This window comes from Schistocerca piceifrons, chromosome 5 (assembly GCF_021461385.2).
Source record: "Schistocerca piceifrons isolate TAMUIC-IGC-003096 chromosome 5, iqSchPice1.1, whole genome shotgun sequence".
Classification (NCBI taxonomy): Eukaryota; Metazoa; Arthropoda; class Insecta; order Orthoptera; family Acrididae; genus Schistocerca; species Schistocerca piceifrons.
Window position 1 is genome coordinate 691,928,908 of NC_060142.1, and position 19,214 is coordinate 691,948,121.

The following is a 19,214-nucleotide window of genomic DNA, read 5'->3' on the forward strand; positions in this document are numbered from 1 at the left end:
AGCTGGCTGTGATGCAACAACTCAGTGAACACGATTTTGATGTTCGACAAGCAGCTTGAAGAACTGCCTCACGACGCGCTGCTGATCGTTGCGTGTTTTTCGCGAAAAATTCCCCGGGAGTCCGATCTTCTTAAGAGGGTATGTTCCGTTGCCGCCATCCTCACCTACTTCTGCCTCATGTGGCTTTTTTCATGGGGATATATAAAATCCATTGTTTATTCTTGCACATTTGAGTGAAAATGTTTACCAAGCAATAACCGCCTACCCACTGCTACGCAGGAAAAATTGACTAGTACTTCAGAATCCGAGTTAATCGGTGTATTGAAAATAAGGGGTGTCGTTTGTGAATACCATTTTCAAAAACGTGTAAGTACCAGTTACCGATTACGTAGAAACAAAAAAAGAAATTTAAGCGATGAACACATTTATTTTTGTTCTGTTCTTTAAAATCGGCAGGTTTCGTCGCCATGCATGTATTAAACTGTCCAACGACTGCCACCATAGTTTCAACTGCATATTACACGGTCCAGTCACACTAATGAGATTACCACCTACGTTCCACGTCAAGGTGAATAACCACTCACCGACGGCAGGTGGCAGCAATAGCAGTGGAGGGTCCACAAAGCATTTCGTGGGAGGGGGGGGAAGGGGGGGGGGGGAGCGAATTATCTGATGTCCAAAAGAGGATGAAAATACCGCTTCAGTTGTAAATTTCTTTGTTTCACACGACCGGTTTCGGACTGTTATAATCCCATCTTCAGGTGTCGTAGCTGTGCTGTGGTCCCCGTGCGAGGCGTGTACCAGGTCCGGTGTGCTGCCTATGAGCGCAGAACAGGGAGTCCTAGGAGGACATCAACCAATGTTAAGGCGAACAATTGCTTGCATAAGAGCCAGAGGTGGAGCAACGCGTTATTGCCTTGCTCAGTTTGTGAAGCTCTTTCTCTTGAATATATCACCCAGTTTTCCAGAAACTGTGATCATTTGTTTGTCTGTACATGTATGTCACATCTACCGATTTCCGTCCCGTTAGGATAATTCCTTCCTGTTGTGGCGTTCTTTTTATCGCTATTGGTTATGACGTCACGGGACGGTTGATGGGCCTTGTCTCTAGGTGGTGTTGACTGCACTCGGCTTGTCTCGTCAGATAAATAATAAATATCCGGATGATTTATCGCAGAGGCACTTAGCAATTATCAGACGCGGGTTTGTAAGTTTAAAAACGGCGGAATTTAAGGTTCTTAGAAAACCGTAATTTCAACTGGCTACGATCATATTCCTCCCCCAGATCTTATAAGGTACCACATTTTCAAAATACACATGATGAAATATTACAAAGGCTAGTGTGACATACTGAAGGTTATATATGCGGTGTGTGTTCTTTCGGACATGTCCGAAAGAAGAGACACTATGTTTGATTCTGCAGCCACTATGAATCAAGACACAATGGAATTAATGACGTTAGTTGCCGGTAGCCATTGATTTAAAACAAAGGGGAAAATTGAAAATTTGTGCTGGACCGGGATTGGAAGCCGGGTCTGCTGTTTAGTGGACACTGACCACTATGGCCTCCAGACACAGTGGTCATCGTAACTGCACTGGTTACCCTGATACACCTCGCGTCAGACCCACATTATAATCTTATCCACACACTGCTGGTGTAGTGCCCCTTGCCCACTACGCTCATTACTCGCGGCATTTCGCTAGTTCCCGTAAGGGTCAAGGCTTGGTATGCATCCACACTGAAGAGATCATTGGTGGACCTCACTTAAATATTCAGGGCGTAAATTTTAAGTGGACAAACCAGAATAACTCGAAAAATAAGCTTCACACGATAAATATGTAGAATCCAAACTTGATTATTTTCGAGTGAAACACCTGCTGGTGCTAAAATTAGCCCGCCACCACAGCCCCCTGGGGGTGGGGCGGGAGGAAACTTTAAAATTTCAAATGGAACCCCCATTTTTTATTACAGTATCAGATTCTACATAATAAACTACGTATATTTTTTGTTCAAATGTGTGTGAAATCTTATGGTACTTAACTGCTAAGGTCATCAGTCCCTAAGCTTACACACTACTTAACCAAAATTATCCTAAGGACAAACACACACACACCCATGCCTGAGGGAGGACTCGAACCTCCGCCGGGATCAGCCGCACATGACTGCAGCGCCTTAGACCGCTCGGCTAATCCCGCGCGGCGTACATTTAGTTTTAAACATTTGTTTTGATTCTTGGTATTTGGTTCTGTAACTCAAGAAAATCCATGTTCTCACTTTTGCGTGGAAAATGGTTACGGATAAATAAAAAATACTTATTTACTTCGTAGGATGTTGGGTTAGTTAGCTAGTCAGATAATTTGTTTGATAATTAAAATTTGTGTGGCCTCATGACAACGAAACAAACAAAACTTATCCGAATTTGCGGAAAAAATTAATAGTTGGGTCAACATTTGTAAAACTCCCTCAAACCCCACCCTATGGGAAGAGAGGGAGAGTTTTAGTTTTAGCGATTCAAAATTTACGAAGTAAATGAGTATTTTTTATTTATCCGTAACCATTTTCCACGCAAGAATATTCTTGAACTACAGTGCCAACTACCAATAATCAAAACAAATGTTTAAGACAAAATGTAAGTAGTTTTTTATGTAGAATCTGATTCTGCAATAAAAAATGGGGGTTCCCATTTGAAACTTTAAAGTTGCCTCCCGCCCCAGCCCCAGGGGTCTGGGGTAACGAGCTAATTTTAGCACCTGCAGATATCCCCCTCGAAAATAATCAACTTTGGATTCTACACTTTTTTCGTGTGAAGCCTATTTTTCGAGTTATTCTGGTTGTCAACTTTAAATTTACACCCTGTATGCGTCATTATCAGGGTGTCCCATTTATCTTGACCACCCAAAATAACTGTTTGTCCAGATGCAAATTACAAAATGTTTCAAGCAAATGTTCTTTAGCCGTCAGGGGGACAACAATCAGCATGATTGCCATTAGTTGTAGCTTTGTTTTTCAAAAATATATGAACAGTGATATGGCTTTTTTAAATGGCACACCCTATATGTTTATTCGGCAATTCATTTCCTCTCCTAAAAACGTATTCAAAAATGCCTGCCAGTGTACTTTGATTTATATGACTGGGACAAGTTGCACATTTGTGCTAGACCCTGTTTCGAACCCGGGTCTCCTGCTTACTAGGCAGATGCGCAACCCTCTGCTCCATCAGCATACAATGGTCACTGTAACTGCAGCTACCCTGGCGTGGCTCCGGTCACATACAAATTCTGAACTTATAAAACGCGCTGCTGATGTAGTACCCCCTAATGATGAGCCTCATTACGCAGTATATAATTAAGGTGATGACGGCCAGCCGGCCGACATAGCCGAGCGGTTCTAGGCGCTTCAGTCCGGGACCGCGCTACTGCTACGCTCGCAGGTTCGAATCCTGCCTCGGGCATGGATGTGTGTGATGTCCTTAGGTTAGCTAGGTTTAAGTAGTTGTAGGTCTAGGGAACTGATGACCTCACATGTTATGTCCCACAGTGCTTAGAGCCATTTGAACCATTTGATTTGATGAGGCCAATGATCCCTTCAGTGCAGATGCGCATCAAGCTCACACTTTTACAGAAATTGGCGAGACGCCGCGAGTAATGAGGCTATGAAGCAGGGGCACTACATCAGTGGTGTGCGGTTATTGTTGTTGTTCTGGTCTTGAGTCCTGAGACTGATCTGATGCAGCTGTCCATGCTAATGTATCCTGTGCGAGCTTCTTCATCTCCCAGTACCTACAGCAACCTACATCCTTCTGAATCTGCTTAGTGTATTCATCTCTTGGTCTCCCTCTACGATTTTTTACCCTCCACGCTGCCCTCCAGTAACAAATTGGTGATCCCTTGATGCCTCAGAACATGTCCTACCAACCGATCCCTTCTTCTAGACAAATTGTGCCACAAACTCCTCTTCTCCCCAATTCTATTCAATACCTCCTCATTAGTTATGTGATCTACCCATCTAATCTTCAGCATTCTTCTGTAGCACCACATTTCGAAAGCTTCTATTCCCTTCTTGTCCAAACTCTTTATCGTCCATGTTTCACTTCCATACATGGCTGCACTCCATACAAATACTTTCAGAAATGACTTCCTGACACATAAATCTATACTCGATCTTGACAAATTTCTCTTCTTCAGAAACGCTTTCCTTGCCATTGCCAGTCTACATTTTATATCCTCTCTACCTCGATCGTCATCAGTTATGTTGCTCCCCAAATAGCAAAACTCCTTTACTACTTTAAGTGTCTCATTTCCTAATCTAATTCCCTCAGCATCACCCGAGTTAACTCGACTACATTCCACTATCCTCGTTTTGCTTTTGTTGATGTTCATCTTATTCCCTCCTTTCAAGACACTGTCCATTCGGTTGAACTGCTCTTCCAAGTCCTTTGCTGTCTCTGACAGAATTACAATATCATCGGCGAACCTCAAAGTTTTTATTTCAACTGCTCCTCCAAGTCCTTTGTTGTCTCCGACAGAATTACAATGTCATCGGCAAACCTCAAAGTTTTTATTTCTTCTTCATGGATTTTAAACCTACTCCGAATTTTTCTTTTTTTTCATTTACTGCTTGCTCAATATACAGATTGAACAACATCGGGGATAGGCTACAACCCTGTCTCACTCCGTTCCCAACCGCTGCTTCCCTTTCATACCCCTCGACTCTTATAACTGCCATCTGCTTTCTGTACAAATTGTAAATAGCCTTTCGCTCCCTGTAGTTTACCCCTGCCACCTTCAGAATTTGAAAGAGAGCATTCCAATCAACATTGTCAAAAGCTTTCTCCAAGTCTACAAATGCTAAAAACGTAGGCTTGCCTTTTCTTAATCTAGCTTCTAAGCTAACTCGTAGGGTCAGTATTGCTTCACGTGTTCCCATATTTCTACGGAATCCAAACTGATCTTCCCCGACGTCGGCTTCTACCAGTTTTTCCATTCGTCTGTACAGAATTCACGTTAGTATTTTGCAGCCGTGACTTATTAAACTGATAGTCCGGTAATTTTCACATCTGTCAACACCTGATTTCTTTGGGATTGGAATTATTATATTCTTCTTGAAGTCTGAGGGTAAGCTGAGAATTTCGATCTGAGGGGAGGTCTGCTAGGGTAGTCCGTGCATATGGGGTGACCATCGTGTCTGGACGGCGTAGTGGTCAGAGCATCTGCCTGCTAAGTGGGAGACGCGGATTCGATTCCCGGTCCGGCACAGATTTTCAACTTGATAAATTAATCTCCACTGGCAGCTAATGTCTCTCTAATTCGTTTGTGTACCGGATATTAGCCGCAACTGTCACTTAATAGAAACAAAAGAACGTGTTCTAGCGCGGCTGTGCCGCTGGCCGCTGGCGAGGTGGGAGAGCGCTACGCACCGCGAGGAAGGTCTCCCTGGAGATGGTGTAGAACTTGCTGGCGGTGAGCCTGAGCGGCCGGTGGGCGCGGCAGAGCAGCAGCCGCAGCTCCTTGCGGAAGCGCGGCGACGCCGCCGTCCAGTCACTGCTGTACGCAGACATCTGCAGGCGCTCACTCTGTCGGCAAAGATACATATCCCCAATGTGTCACGCTGCGCACCCTCTGCCTTTGTAATAGACACTGCTGCACCGCGCAGGCTGCCTACAGACTGACCCAAAATCTAATAATCATAATTGGGAAATTGACAAGGCGCCCGAAAACCTCAAACCACACACACACACACACACACACACACACACACACACACACACGGAAAGAGATAAAAAAAATGGAAATTATGTAAGTGGAAGGTGGAGGGGGAGAGAAAGGAAAGGAACTAATGATATCGGTTGCATCGGGATTTTATGCGGAGTCAGCGGTGGCGAGAGAAAATGTGTATCGGACCAGTACGTTGTCCTCGATCGTGAGTGTTCATAGGAGGTGAGGGTATCATCTGGAGTGCCCTAGCGAAGTGTGGTAGGTCCGCAGTTGTTTTCTATCTACATAAATGATCTTTTGGATAGGATGGATAGCAATGTGCGGCTGTTTGCTGATGATGCTGTGGTATACGGGAAGGTGTTGTCGTTGAGTAACTGTAGGTGGATACAAGACGACTTGGACAGGATTTGTGATTGGTGTAAAGAATGGCAGCTAACTCTAAATATAGATAAATGTAAATTAATGCAGATGAATAGGAAAAAGAATCCCGTAATGTTTGAATACTCCATTAGTAGTGTAGCGCTTGACACAGTCACGTCGATTAAATATTGGGCGTAACATTGCAGAGCGATATGAAGTGGGACAAGCATGTAATGGCAGTTGTGGGGAAGGCGGACAGTCGTCTTCGGTTCATTGGTAGAATTTTGGGAAGATGTGGTTCATCTGTAAAGGAGACCGCTTATAAAACACTAATACGACCTATTCTTGAGTACTGCTCGAGCGTTTGGGATCCCTATCAGGTCGGATTGAGGGAGGACTTAGAAGCAATTCATAGTCGGGCTGCTATATTTGTTACTGGTAGGTTTGATCATCAGGAGAGTGTTACGGAAATGATTCAGGAACTCGGGTGGGAGTCTCTAGAGGAAAGGAGGCGTTCTTTTCGTGAATCGCTACTGAGGAAATTTAGAGAACCAGCATTTAAGGCTGACTGCAGTACAATTTTACTGCCGCCAACATATATTTCGCGGAAAGACCCGAAATATAAGAGGGATTAGGGCTCGTACAGAGACATATAGGCAGTCATTTTTCCCTCGTTCTGTTCGAGAGTGGGCCGGCCGCGGTGGCCGTGCGGTTCTAGCGCTGCAGTCCGGAACCGCGGGGCTGCTACGGTCGCAGGTTCGAATCCTGCCTCGGGCATGGATCTGTGTGATGTCCTTAGGTTAGTTAGGTTTAAGTAGTTCTAAGTTCTAGGGGACTGATGACCTAAGATGTTAAGTCCCATAGTGCTCAGAGCCATTTGAACCATTTGTTCGAGAGTGGAACAGGGAGAGAAGATGCTAGTTGTGGTACGAGGTACCCTCCGCCACGCACCGTATGGTCGATTGCGGAGTATTTATGTAGATGTAGATGTAGGACTCGAACCTGGGATCTCTCATTGCTAGGCAGTTGCGCTGAACACTGTAGCACTCGCACATAGTGTTTGCCACACTTGCACGAACTATCTCGGCACGTTGCCCGGCTGACCCACATTCCCATCTAGCGCCGTCCATCCACGGTCCCTGTCCATGTCCTAAATTCTCGCTAATTTCAAATTCCTGCCGGAGGTCGAACGTAAATGTTCATCCGCACTGAAGGTTGCTGATCCGTTGCCCATCGAGGTGAACTGATTGACCTCGATGGTCAGTCAATCCACAACCTTAAGTGCTGATGAATACTTATGTTCTATCTCCAGTGGGAATCTAAAATCAGCAAGCATGGAACACATGAACTGGGACTGCAGATGGGTGGGGGTAGTGGGAATGTGGGTCGGTCAGCCAGCGTGTCGAGATAGTTTGCGCAGTTGTGCCAAACACTACGTCCGAGTGGTAGAGAGGTTAACGCAACTGCCTTGTAAGTGAGAGATCCCGGGTTCGAGCCCTGGTCCGACACATATTTTCATGTGTCGCCGCTGGTATCCTTAGTTCCTTCCCTTCCCTTTCCTTTCTCCCTTCCACTTTCCATTTACATAATACGTAAGCCGTGCGTGGCTCGTGTTCCCGCCATCATGTATTTTACACCCTGTTTTTAACGTACTCCCACCTCACTACGTTAATTAAATTACTACCGTCACTAAGTTGCTGCTTTGCCTGACCGTGACCGGCGCTAGTAGCGCGTATCGATATATCCTCTCTCGTAGAATCTTTGCTCGACTGCTATGACTTCCCGGTCTTTGACTGTCGTAAGGGAGTTCGGGTTGCGAATTCGGGCTGCCATTCAGTTGGAACGCGTCTGGAGAGCAGTCCGTACCTGCCAGTCGGGGAGTTGCAATGCGGCACTAGTGCAGTCGGGTTGGAGCAGCAGTGAGGTCTGTGTTGACATGGCTCGCACGACCATTGCCGCCATGCATCACTTGAGCCGGGCCACGGTCTTGCTGGATCGTTTGGCTCTCCGGTCGTTCATGAGTTGGCTGTGTGTGCGTGTATGCATCGACTCCTGATTTGTCTTCGTGCGTGTTTAGTTACTGTTGGGTATCGTTTAGGTCTTCGTCCAGTATTTGTCAGGTTGTGTGTGTAATTGCCGTTATTTCCACTGACGACTATTTTAGATGTTGTCGGGACTCTGCGGGGAGTCAGTCGCTTGCTGCGGACCATGGAAGTTATCTCCGCGCGGTGTAGTCGGCTGGGTCCGCTGGCGCTACCTACGCAGTGTCGGAGCGTGTGTGGAGCTGTCCGATCGCTACGAGCTTCGTGGTTCACCGACCCAGGACGTCAAAGTTGAGTAGTGGTTTCAACTACCCAAGCCACGTCCATTCATGTTGTGTGGTTCGTTTCGGTGGTTTGCTGATGGGGAGGTTCTGCTGTGAGCAACACCTAGAGTTTCTATTGCTGAAATTTAGCCGCCCTGCGGTGCAGTTAACTATATTGGTTGAATACAATTCGAATGCACCAGCGGAATTTTCTGCCTTGTGGCCGTTAGTGTTCTGGTTACCTGCCCTGGCCACTAACGTAATTTCAGGCATCGTCCTTTCCTCACCTGTTGTCGCTGTCCAAGATGGAGTGTACTTTTGACAGCCAATACATATTTCATTGTGGATAATCACTTTCGTAACCTTTTGTGTTTGAGTTCTCATGTACTGATTGGTGGCAAGCAAGTCGTTGTGTCGGTCGGTCCGTGGCTGTCCCCTGGTTGGGTTCCGACGGATCAAGTGTAGTTGGGCTCACCACCTGTCTCACCTACGTGAACGAGGGCACACCGACCTCCCTGGAGGCTTCTGAGTGCCGTTTTCTTTATTGTCCTTCTTACCGGTATTTGTCTGTTTATAATCTATCATAGCCAATGATTTAAAAATTCTAATATTTACTGGACTTCATGTATTTTTGAATTTTGGAAAATCAGTTGTGGGCCTTAAGCCGCTTAAAACCTTATTCTTGAAATTACCCTTTCAGCAAAAACATTGTGGCCTTCTGCCTTAAAAGATTATGGTAATATATTTTAAAATTTTCAAGTTTGTGGCCCTCAGTCGGTTGTATTCCACCTTGCATATGTTTGTTCTATCTACTTTGGTCTTCAGGCTTTCCAGCCTAGCTGTGATACCATATATATTTTAATTATTTTATTTGCTATTTTAACTGAATTTTTATTTGTTGACTTTTAAGATTTCTTGTTTGGAGGCCTTCAGCAGTGAAATAACTGCCTTCTTGAAACTCGTAGTTCTAAGGGTTCGGCTAAGTGCCGTTTTGGTTTAAAGGTGTTATTAAATTATATTAAATTACAGTTTTGAGTGAACCTGACCGACACCTTATTTGGCCCTTTCCGCAATCCTAATCACCTGTTCTACTCTGCGGGTTTAGCGGGCGTCTCAATACGTATCACAGCTGCGGATATCATAAAGAACAGACACCAAGCATTCATATAAAGGGTGGACGGTTACAACCCCCCACCTGTGATATTCTGCTGATTCTTAAGTGAAAGATTTTTCTTGGTGGCTATCGGACATGGTTTATTACTCCATTCTTTCGCGGCTACACCATCATTTAACTTCATCGCACAGTATCTGATGAAAAGTATTTCAGCACTGCTTTGCAGTCCGACATTTAGAACTATAAGTCTCAAGAGGCGGACCGCCAGCATAAAAGGAGACGGAGGAATATTGTGCTCTCGATAGAGAAGCAGTAAAGCCGGAATGGGTCGGTTAGGAGAGCTCAGTGACTTCGAGCCTGGACTAGTCATTGGATATCAAATCCAACAGGGACATTTCTGCCCTTCTAAGGCTTCCCAAGGTGACTTTTGGTGATGTGAGTGTGAAGTGGAAATCGAAGCAGCCCCCAAAGCTAGAACAAGACCATGTAGGCCTCGTGTACTCATAAGCAGGGATCGTCAAGCAATGCAGATGTTTGTAAAAAAATTTGCACGAAATCAGAGGAAGAAATCACTCTTGAGTTCCAAAATGCTATCACAATGATTGTGCACAGTGAGCCGTGAATAGCTCACGTTTATCCCATTTATTTTTAGTCATCTTCTATTACGGTACTGCAGCCTCGTTTTCGTATTCCATTTACTGGCATCAGTAACTTCCTGCCTTACTTGCCCATAAGTGGCAGCAGCAGTGCGTATCGATAAGTGCACTGTTGTACCCTCTCTGGAGCGACCGATAGTATATCCGGATCGTCATGTGTCTGGCAGTCAGTTGGAGATGGACCAGCAGTGCAGTCGGGACACAGCAGCAGTGAAGTTGGTGATAGAGCGCTGGTGAGGCGCGGACAGCCAGTGCTCGCCGACCGCTGGCGACGCACATGAACTGTCCGACGGAGGGAGATTGGAGTGGGATGACCACAGGTTGGTCGTTCGGTTGGTCGTCTCATCGGCCGACGTATATTTGATCCTTTCACCATTTCCGGGTCTGCAGTTGATCTGTTGGTGTGGAGCAGCGAGGAAATCTCCGTGGTGCGTGGTTTCGCCGGGCCTGCTTGCGGCCTCTATGCGATTTCTTAGTGTGTGGTGCTGTTCCCTTTGCTATGAGGTTCGTGGCTCTCCGATCCTGGACATGAAAGTTGAGTTTTGACTTAATCTACCAGCAAATCATTGTGTCGTCTGGAGTTCGTTGTCGGCTGTTGGAATATTCCTGTGAGCAACAACGTGTGTTTTCAAGTTTGCAAATTTTAGCCACCCTCTGGTGGAATTTAACTGTACTCGGTTATTTGAATTGAAGTGCACCAGCGGAATCTTCTGCCTTGTGGCTGTTAACGTTCCGGTTACATGCCATGGCCATTGATGTAAATTCAGGCAGTGTATTTTCCTCCTCGTGTTGTTGCTGTCCAGCATGGTGTGTTGTTTGACACCTCAATGTATAATTGGTTGTGGGCGTCAATACCTTCTACGTTGATCCATTGAACTCCCTGTTGTGTGCTGGTCGGTGGGTCCATTGACTGTCTGTCTGTTGGGTTGTCGTCGTATCGACAATGGTTGGGCCGACTGCCTGTCTTACCTAAGCGAGCGTTAGTGTTTGAATAACAGGCCGACACTCGGAACTTATGAGCGCCCTTGGGTGTACTGACTTTTCTTGTTGTTTGTACTTGTATGGCTTCTAGCCGATTTTTTTGATTAAGGTTGTTTTGCCCTTAAGGCGTCAGATGGTTTGGGCCTTCAGCCTAATTTAGGAACTGTTTTGCGTAAAGCTTTTGGGATTTTTTTAAAATAATGTTATTGAGTTTTAAGTGTTAGGTCTTCAGCCGATTTTCAATTTAAGTTGTTTGCTCTTAAAGTGTTAGATTCTTTGGGCCTTCAGCCTAATTAAGGAACTGTTTTAAGATAAGGCTTTGCCTTTTAAATTTCTGATTTTGGTTGAGCTTTAAGTTACTGGCTTTCAGCCGTTTTTAAATTAAAGTGGTCTTGCCCTTAAGGCATGAGATGGTACGGTACATTCAGCCGCTAATTAAGTTCCAAAACTATAGCTGTGTTTTTTTTAAAGTTCGAGTGTATTTGACAGCCTCTTATTTTGGCCCCTTTCCACTACTTAAACTATTTGTCCTGCCCGGCGGGTTTAGCATGGTGTCTCACACAGGTAGTTGAAAAGACTGTGGTACAAAGGCCGAGAAGCTCCTCGTAAGCCACACATTTCTGTAGCCAGTGCTAAGTGATCATCGAGATGGTGGAAGGAGCGACGCCATTGCACAGTGGATGACTGGAAACAAGTGATTTGGAGTCATGGATAACTCTGTACCCTGTGACAATCCAATGGAAGGGCTTGCCCGGAGATCGTTCCCGCTATCATGTTTAGTGCCAACAGTGAAGTATGGAGGAGCTGGTCTTACGGCATGGGGTATTGTTTCGTGCTCAGGGTGTGGTCCTCGTACAGCATTCAAGGAAATACTAAATGCAGGAGGATATGAACGTAGATTAGAGCATTGTGTACTGTGTATAATGGAAGAACAGCCCAGAGACGATGTTTGTATCTGTGAGGCAATGGTTTGTGGTCAACAACATTACTAAAACGGCCTGGCCTGCCCAGACTCTCGACCTGAAGCCCATCGAACACTTTTGGGATGAGGTAGAACGTCGACTTCGTTGCAGACCTTAGTCTTCAACATCATTACCTCTTCCAGTTTCAGTTTTAGATAAAGGATGGGTGCCGTTCCCCCCACAGGCCTTTCATTGAAAGTATCCTGTGCCGAGTTAAAGACTTCATCAAGGCGAAGAGTGAGCACATGGCCAGCAGGAGTGGCCGTGCGGTTCTAGGCGCTGCAGTCTGGAACCGAGCGACCGCTACGGTCGCAGGTTCGAATCCTGCCTCGGGCATGGATGTGTGTGATGTCCTTAGGTTAGTTAGGTTTAAGTAGTTCTAAGTTCTAGGCGACTGATGACCTCAGAAGTTAAGTCGCATAGTGCTCAGAGCCATTTGAACCATTTGAAATGAACACATGTCCTATTGACATCTACTAAAAGGTGTCTGGATACTTTTCATCATCTATCTCAGATAATTCATTTACTCATGGGCTATATCCAAAGCGCAACAGCCTTGTCGCGGTGGATACACCGGTTCCCGTCAGATCACCGAAGTTAAGTGCTGTTGGGCGTGGCCAGCACTTGCATAGGTGACCGTCCGGGCCGCCATGCGCTGTGCACTCAGCCTCGTGATGCCAACTGAGGAGCTACTCCACCGAATAGTAGCGGCTCCGGTCAAAGAAAACCATCATAACGACTGGGAGAGCGATGTGCTGACCACACGCCGCTCGTATCTGCATCCTCACCGAGGATGACATGGCGGTCGGATGGTCCCGACTGGTCACTTGTGGCCTGAAGACGGACTACTATATCCAAAGTGTGTTTTTCTACTTGGGAAACATTAAAGATAACGATGACAATACTTGGTTAGCGCAGTAGCAGTTGCTACTAGTGCTAGAAAGACGTAACTAACATAAGGAATTTCCAATATTTCCAGCCTCTTCGACGGTACATCTTAAACCCTATGGTAGCAAGATACCCTAGTCCAACGAACGGATAATCTGAGTTCATAGGGAAAGCAGAACAATGAAAACACGCAACAGGTAAAGCCAGCAGATGGTACGCACCTCTGTAACGATGTCATTTCCGAACCAGCAGTACAGCAACAGCTGCACTGCGATGGCGAACAGGTAGGAGCCGTACTTGAAGATCCACGCAGAGTCAGCTTTCTGAAAGCAACACGTTACTGTTATGCTTTCACAGCTGTGCAAATTTCATCTAATTTGTTAGAAGACCTAATTAACCATTTCACGGTGTTTCTATGATGATTATACGAAATTCCATGAAAAACTGATAATTGCAAGTACTTCAGTTTGAGATGGAGAACTATTGTCCGCAAACGATGTAAATTAATTATCGAATAGACAAAATTTTCAAGTAAATATAAAAGTAGAAACATTTTACTACGAGTGGCGTTCCAAATTGACTTACACCTTTTTTCCCGCCATTCCCGGTGCGCCATTTCACCCATCATTATAGTTGGAAGTACTTAGTACTTCGGTCTAACTCTAGGTGCAGGATAATCACTACAAGCTTAAACCCTACACAGTATAGCCCATTTTCCCAGTTGAGCGGACAACATGTATTCTGGCCATCAAGAACAATGTTGGATGAGGTAGATTGAGTGTAAGAAGAGTGTAAGCACTGCGGATATTCATGGGCGATTGGTGGCAGTGTGTGAAGAGTCTGCACCATTAATAAAAGTGCTCTTGAAACACATCAGCGATTCGGAAAACCATGGTTTCCATCGCAGACACGGAGTTCCTGGTACTGCCTTATCAACCGTATTCTCCTGACTTGGTCCCTTCCGATTACCACCTGTTTGCAGCTATGAAGAAACCTCTGCTCGGGCATAAATTAGTTAACTTCCAAGAATTACTAGCAGCTGTCCTGCGGAGGGTGCGAAAGGCTGCAGAAAAGTGGTTCGAGGAGGGCCTACGGAAGTTAAAGGGGCTAAGACAGGAGAATAACGGTGGGTGTGGCAGTAGCTGGAATTCTGTCTCAGCGATGGCAGACGTTGGCTTTCCGACTCCTATGGCGACGAGCGTTATAGTATTGCGAGAGGACTTTTCGTGACAGTGCACTCTCCCCACACACTGCCAACAATCACACTGCTCGCGACGTCCTTCCACAGAAACCATTTCGTCCAACGCTGTCCTTGATGAACACACTCCATGTTGTCCGCTCACTTAGGAAAATGGGCTGTACTGTGCGGAGATTACGCTTCTAGTGGTTGTCCTGTCATCTACGCTTAGACCAAAGTACTACTCGTACAAACTCGCAACTGAAACGACAAGTCAGATCGTGCACCATGAGTGATCGAAAAAAATAAAGTGTAAATCAATTTGGAACGCCCCTCGTAATAATTTTACGTAACTGCATAACTGGGCGTAAGGTGGTAAATTAAAGAAAGGTGTTCCAACGAGGGAAGCACCCCAGCTCTAACAGCTAAAACACAATAAAAATGATTTTAGAATACGAAGACATATCTGTTTTACCACCAACCAAAATGAAGCTCTGTATCTGTTTACACTCGATGGTTGCAGGTCAGACAGTCAAAAGGCTACAGATCTTTTAAAACACACAATGCTGTGCACCATGAGCTGCATGTAAAATATCTACCAGATCAGCTTTCGGATACAGAGCCCCTCGTGAATGGCATCCGACACAGAGGGCAAATAAACAGATGTATGCATATCATACTTACAACATACTGATGTACGTTGTTTACATACAGATATCTACAACATATCGATGTACATAAAGTTGTTTGTTTGTTTTAGGTGGCACTGAGGATGGGTTCTATATCCGAATTCAGGTCTGGCAATAAAATATTTTACATGCAGTTCATGGTGAACAACAAGATGTTTTTTACAAATACTTACCAGCGGCGGACCACCAAATATACAAGAGTTTTCCAAAAGGCTACAGAGGCACCAATGGCTGAAGAGACAATACTGCGTGACAGACAATTATGGTCACCAGATTTGCAAGAGCCATAAGTGAAGTGTTATTTGGCAAAAGGCTTAACACTCGATTGAAACAATATATGTTCCCACATGCAGCGCTAACAAAGTTCTGTTTGCCAAAATAAAAGTTGCTGTGCTATCGCACGTTCTACCCTTATTCTCATCGAAGTGCAAATGTGCAATTTGATTGAAGAGATAAAAACACAATCGTCAGGGAGATGTCCACAACGTAATTGCTATGGCTTTTGACACTGAACTGCTGCAATTCGGACACACCGAAAATCATGTAGCATGTACTCTTGTTATCCCTGTCAGCTGTGCATACCGTTCCATTCCACTGGGTTTCAGTGACCTTTGATCAGTATTATGATGGGCACGATACCCGTGCCTCAAACTAAAGCCACAGGTATTACAGAAGGAGTCACAGGTTGTTGACATATTGCTCCTAACGTTGATCAACCAACATTTTCGTGAAGCACGTCCTCCCATATTCCTTGATGATACCAAGTTACCCAATCAAGAAACAGACTAAAAATCCGAAATGATCCTAAATGAGCATATAAATTAGCAAAGACAGTTTACAAAAGATACATAAAAATAAATGTCCAATCAGGCCCGTAATCAATTTCAAAAATGCACCATCTTACCACCTAGCTAGACACTTACATACATTACTTCAGATATTATACACTTTCAGAAACAACAGAAACCTAAAAAATACCGATGAACTGGTAGAAAAGATAAAAGGTATTCATACAATCAACAGCAACCTTGGTATCTTTTGACATCACATCCATGTAAACAAATGTGCCAGTACAAGAAACAATCAGCATTGTTCAAAAAACAGCTGCAGTATCAAGGGGACATAAGTAAACACATAGATGAAATAAAGTTTATAACAGAACAGAACTACTTCACTTTCAACAAAGAGTTCTACCTGCAAAAAGATGGCCTACCAATGGCTGACACATCAGTGGTCTACTTGCTAACATATTTCTAAACCAGATTCGAAACAAACTATTCAATGAAATCATACATCCAAAACAGCACAAGATTATTTACTGGTACCGATATGTAGATGACATCACTTGCTTCATTGATGAAACAGATACCTAAATAATACAATTAGACAGTGGCATAAATACAGTTCACCCAAAAATAAAATTCACCATTGAGACAGGAGAGGAAATAAAGCTTAATTTCTTAGACGTTACCATACACGGTATCAACAACAATCATAATTTTGGTATTTTCAAAAAAATGGTTGAAATGGCTCTGAGCACTATGGGACTTAACTTCTGAAGTCATCAGTCCCCTAGGACTTAGAACTATTTAAATCTAACTAACCTAGGGACATCACACACATCCATGCTCGAGGCAGGATTCGAACCTGCGACCGCAGCGGTCGCGTGGTTCCCGACTGTAGCGCCTAGAACCGCTCGGCCACTCCGGCTGGCTGGTATTTTCAGGAAACCTACAGCCACAAGTAGAACCATTCACATCAACTCCAACCACCCCCAAGCACACAAACTCTCAAGTTTGACACATGCTACACAGGCTCAACAGAACTCCACTGGACAAATTCAACTGTACACAGGAACTAAATACAATACACCAAATAGCCAGAGAGAATGGGTACAACACACAAATGATAAACAAACTAAACAACAAAATTAAAAAAATTAAAAGAGAACAAACCAGCAGCCACAACAGAGAACCAAGAACACGAGATCCAGTCAAACACAGGTCACCAGGAACACTACATAAAGTACAGCATGGCACAGGCTAACATACAGTAACAAAAACGTCCACAGGATGGGAAACATATTGAAGAAACAAGGGTTACAAATATCATTCCGCACAAATAACACAGTACAGAAGAATCTAAGATCCAAGAACACCTCCGCAGGCAAATTCTCTAAAGCTGGAATATATCAGTTACGCTGCAGTTCATGCCAGTCGGTCTAGATAGGCCAAACATGCAGAAATTTCAAAACGAGATACTCCAAACAGATCAGAGCCCTAAGAAGTGATAGTACACACTCCACTTTTGCATACCATCCACTACATGAAAACCGCCACCCAAAAAACATGGAGACTGAATTTAAGATACTCAGGGAAAGCAACAGTCTCTATAAAAAGCTCACAACAGAGGAGAACTACCACATACAAAAAGCAATAATATAGGAAAGAGAGTCCTGAATGATAATACAACACCGTGAAACAAAACACTGTTTGGAACACTCAATGAAGTATACAAAGGTGACTCCCCACAGTGTAAAAAAAAAGAAAGATCTTCTGTTTTCTTGGTTCCCTCTCCACCCCTCTTTCCATCTCGCTCCCTCCCTCCCTCCCCCTCTCTCTCTCTCTCTCTCTCTCTCTCTCTCTCTCTCTCTCTCTCTCTCACACACACACACACACACACACACACACATTCCAAATCAGCGGCATAACAAACACAAGACCAACGATGAACAAGTGAGCAACGACAATAACGTAACACCTCTTAATGAGTGTGTTGTCTGAAGTGTCTACTTAGGTCACATTTCACTACATTTTGTGTAAGTACATGTAAGGTGAAGCAGTTAGCGGAAATTTGTGAAAAACTGAGTGAAAACAATGCACTAAATAGCTGTTGATTGAGACACCAACCAGGGAGACGAAACAGGACGAAAAATGTAAGTGCAGAAACGCACATAACCTCGAAACAGCTCTCCACAAATGCGCAATAATTTTCTACATGCGCAATTTGCAAATGACATGCTGTCAAAAAAAACCGACGAAAACGAGCACTAAAATCTACGTACAAGAATACAATTCAGTTAGCGATGTAATTTCTTAGGCCTACAGCAGTTAAAATATTACAAATGTGACATTGTACTTTACAGAAATAAAAATTTGACCCACAGAAGATGACACATGTCTGGGTAAATATAAAAATAAACTAATTGTGTTTACATAAGGCTGATTTCCAAAACAACCACATTTTAAATTGCAAACACGGAAGAACGAAAAGAGGAGCTTCAAATCTTAGTAAAATGAGGAAGGGCAGACTATAACGGTATGCAAGCAATTTGTCTCTTGCTTAAATGATATTCAGAAATTTAGGAAAATATTTCCACCTAAAATAAAACAAAAACTAGTCGAGTCGCTAGCCTTGCCAAAACTATACTACAGTGATATCATTCATAACGGCACAAATTCTGAGAACTTCAGGCAACTCGAGGCACCCATTTGTTCTTGCGTAATATATGTGAGTGTAACATTAGGCTTTTTTATCATGTCAGTGTTTCTTACGCTCAGTTAGGATTAATTTGACGTTGAAAGAGGAGCTGAACATCGTATGGCGGTATTGCCTCTTACCAGCGTTATGGCGATGAAAGCTGTGGCGCTAATGGTGATAATATTGACGATGAACTGTCCCAGCAGGATGGGTCCCAACATACCACTTAGGAGCTGCACGCACCTGCAACATTATAATTAGTGAGTCATCAACCATTCTGTACGTCTGTTTCGTTCCTCTACACGCTTCTAACAAATTCTTATTTTCGTATTGTATTTACACCCAACATTTTCAAAAACTGTATTTTATTCGTCTGCACAAGGAAGTTGGTTTCCATTTGTTTGCTAGGTAAATATTTTCAGGTTACATAGATCATGTTCACGATATCTCACCAAGAAATGCTAACCGTCAACTGGCCTGCAAAAATGATATGTTTTCTCAATCAAAATAGGCTATAGTTGATTATTTAAACACACACACCAAAAAGAGAGAAAGCGAGAGATATGATCCATTCATAAACCCTTTTATGAAGTTGCTGTTGTCAAGTAATAATGTTTCAGTTCGCTTATACTATTTTTGTTATTAAGTATATCAGCATCTTCAGTCCAATAGGGAGGTCGCTGATTACCTTTATGGACATATTCCTTTCTCCTCTCTGTGGCAGAAACAGGCAAATCCTTGAGGAGTGAAGGTCGTTTAAATCATAAACACTGCTGTTGTTTTTAGATTCTGAACGATTGGCAAAGAAGAAAACTGGGCTACGGAGCCACAGTTGATACCTATAATTGAACAGTTGTGTATAAGACGTCTGAGGATATAGTCTACAC

The 19,214-nt window shown here is 44.0% G+C and overlaps 1 protein-coding gene across 1 annotated transcript in view; it reads right to left on the bottom strand.

The window, feature by feature from the left end:
* LOC124799205 (odorant receptor Or2-like) overlaps positions 1 to 19,214 on the bottom strand; it is a 96,563-nt gene that overhangs the window by 15,502 nt on the left and 61,847 nt on the right. The window contains exons 4-6 of the mRNA XM_047262740.1: positions 18,468 to 18,570; positions 13,203 to 13,304; positions 5,418 to 5,573 (exon numbers count right to left, since the gene is read on the bottom strand). Of these exons, the coding sequence (XP_047118696.1) occupies positions 5,418 to 5,573; positions 13,203 to 13,304; positions 18,468 to 18,570 (361 nt within the window). The remainder of the gene's footprint in view (positions 1 to 5,417; positions 5,574 to 13,202; positions 13,305 to 18,467; positions 18,571 to 19,214) is intronic.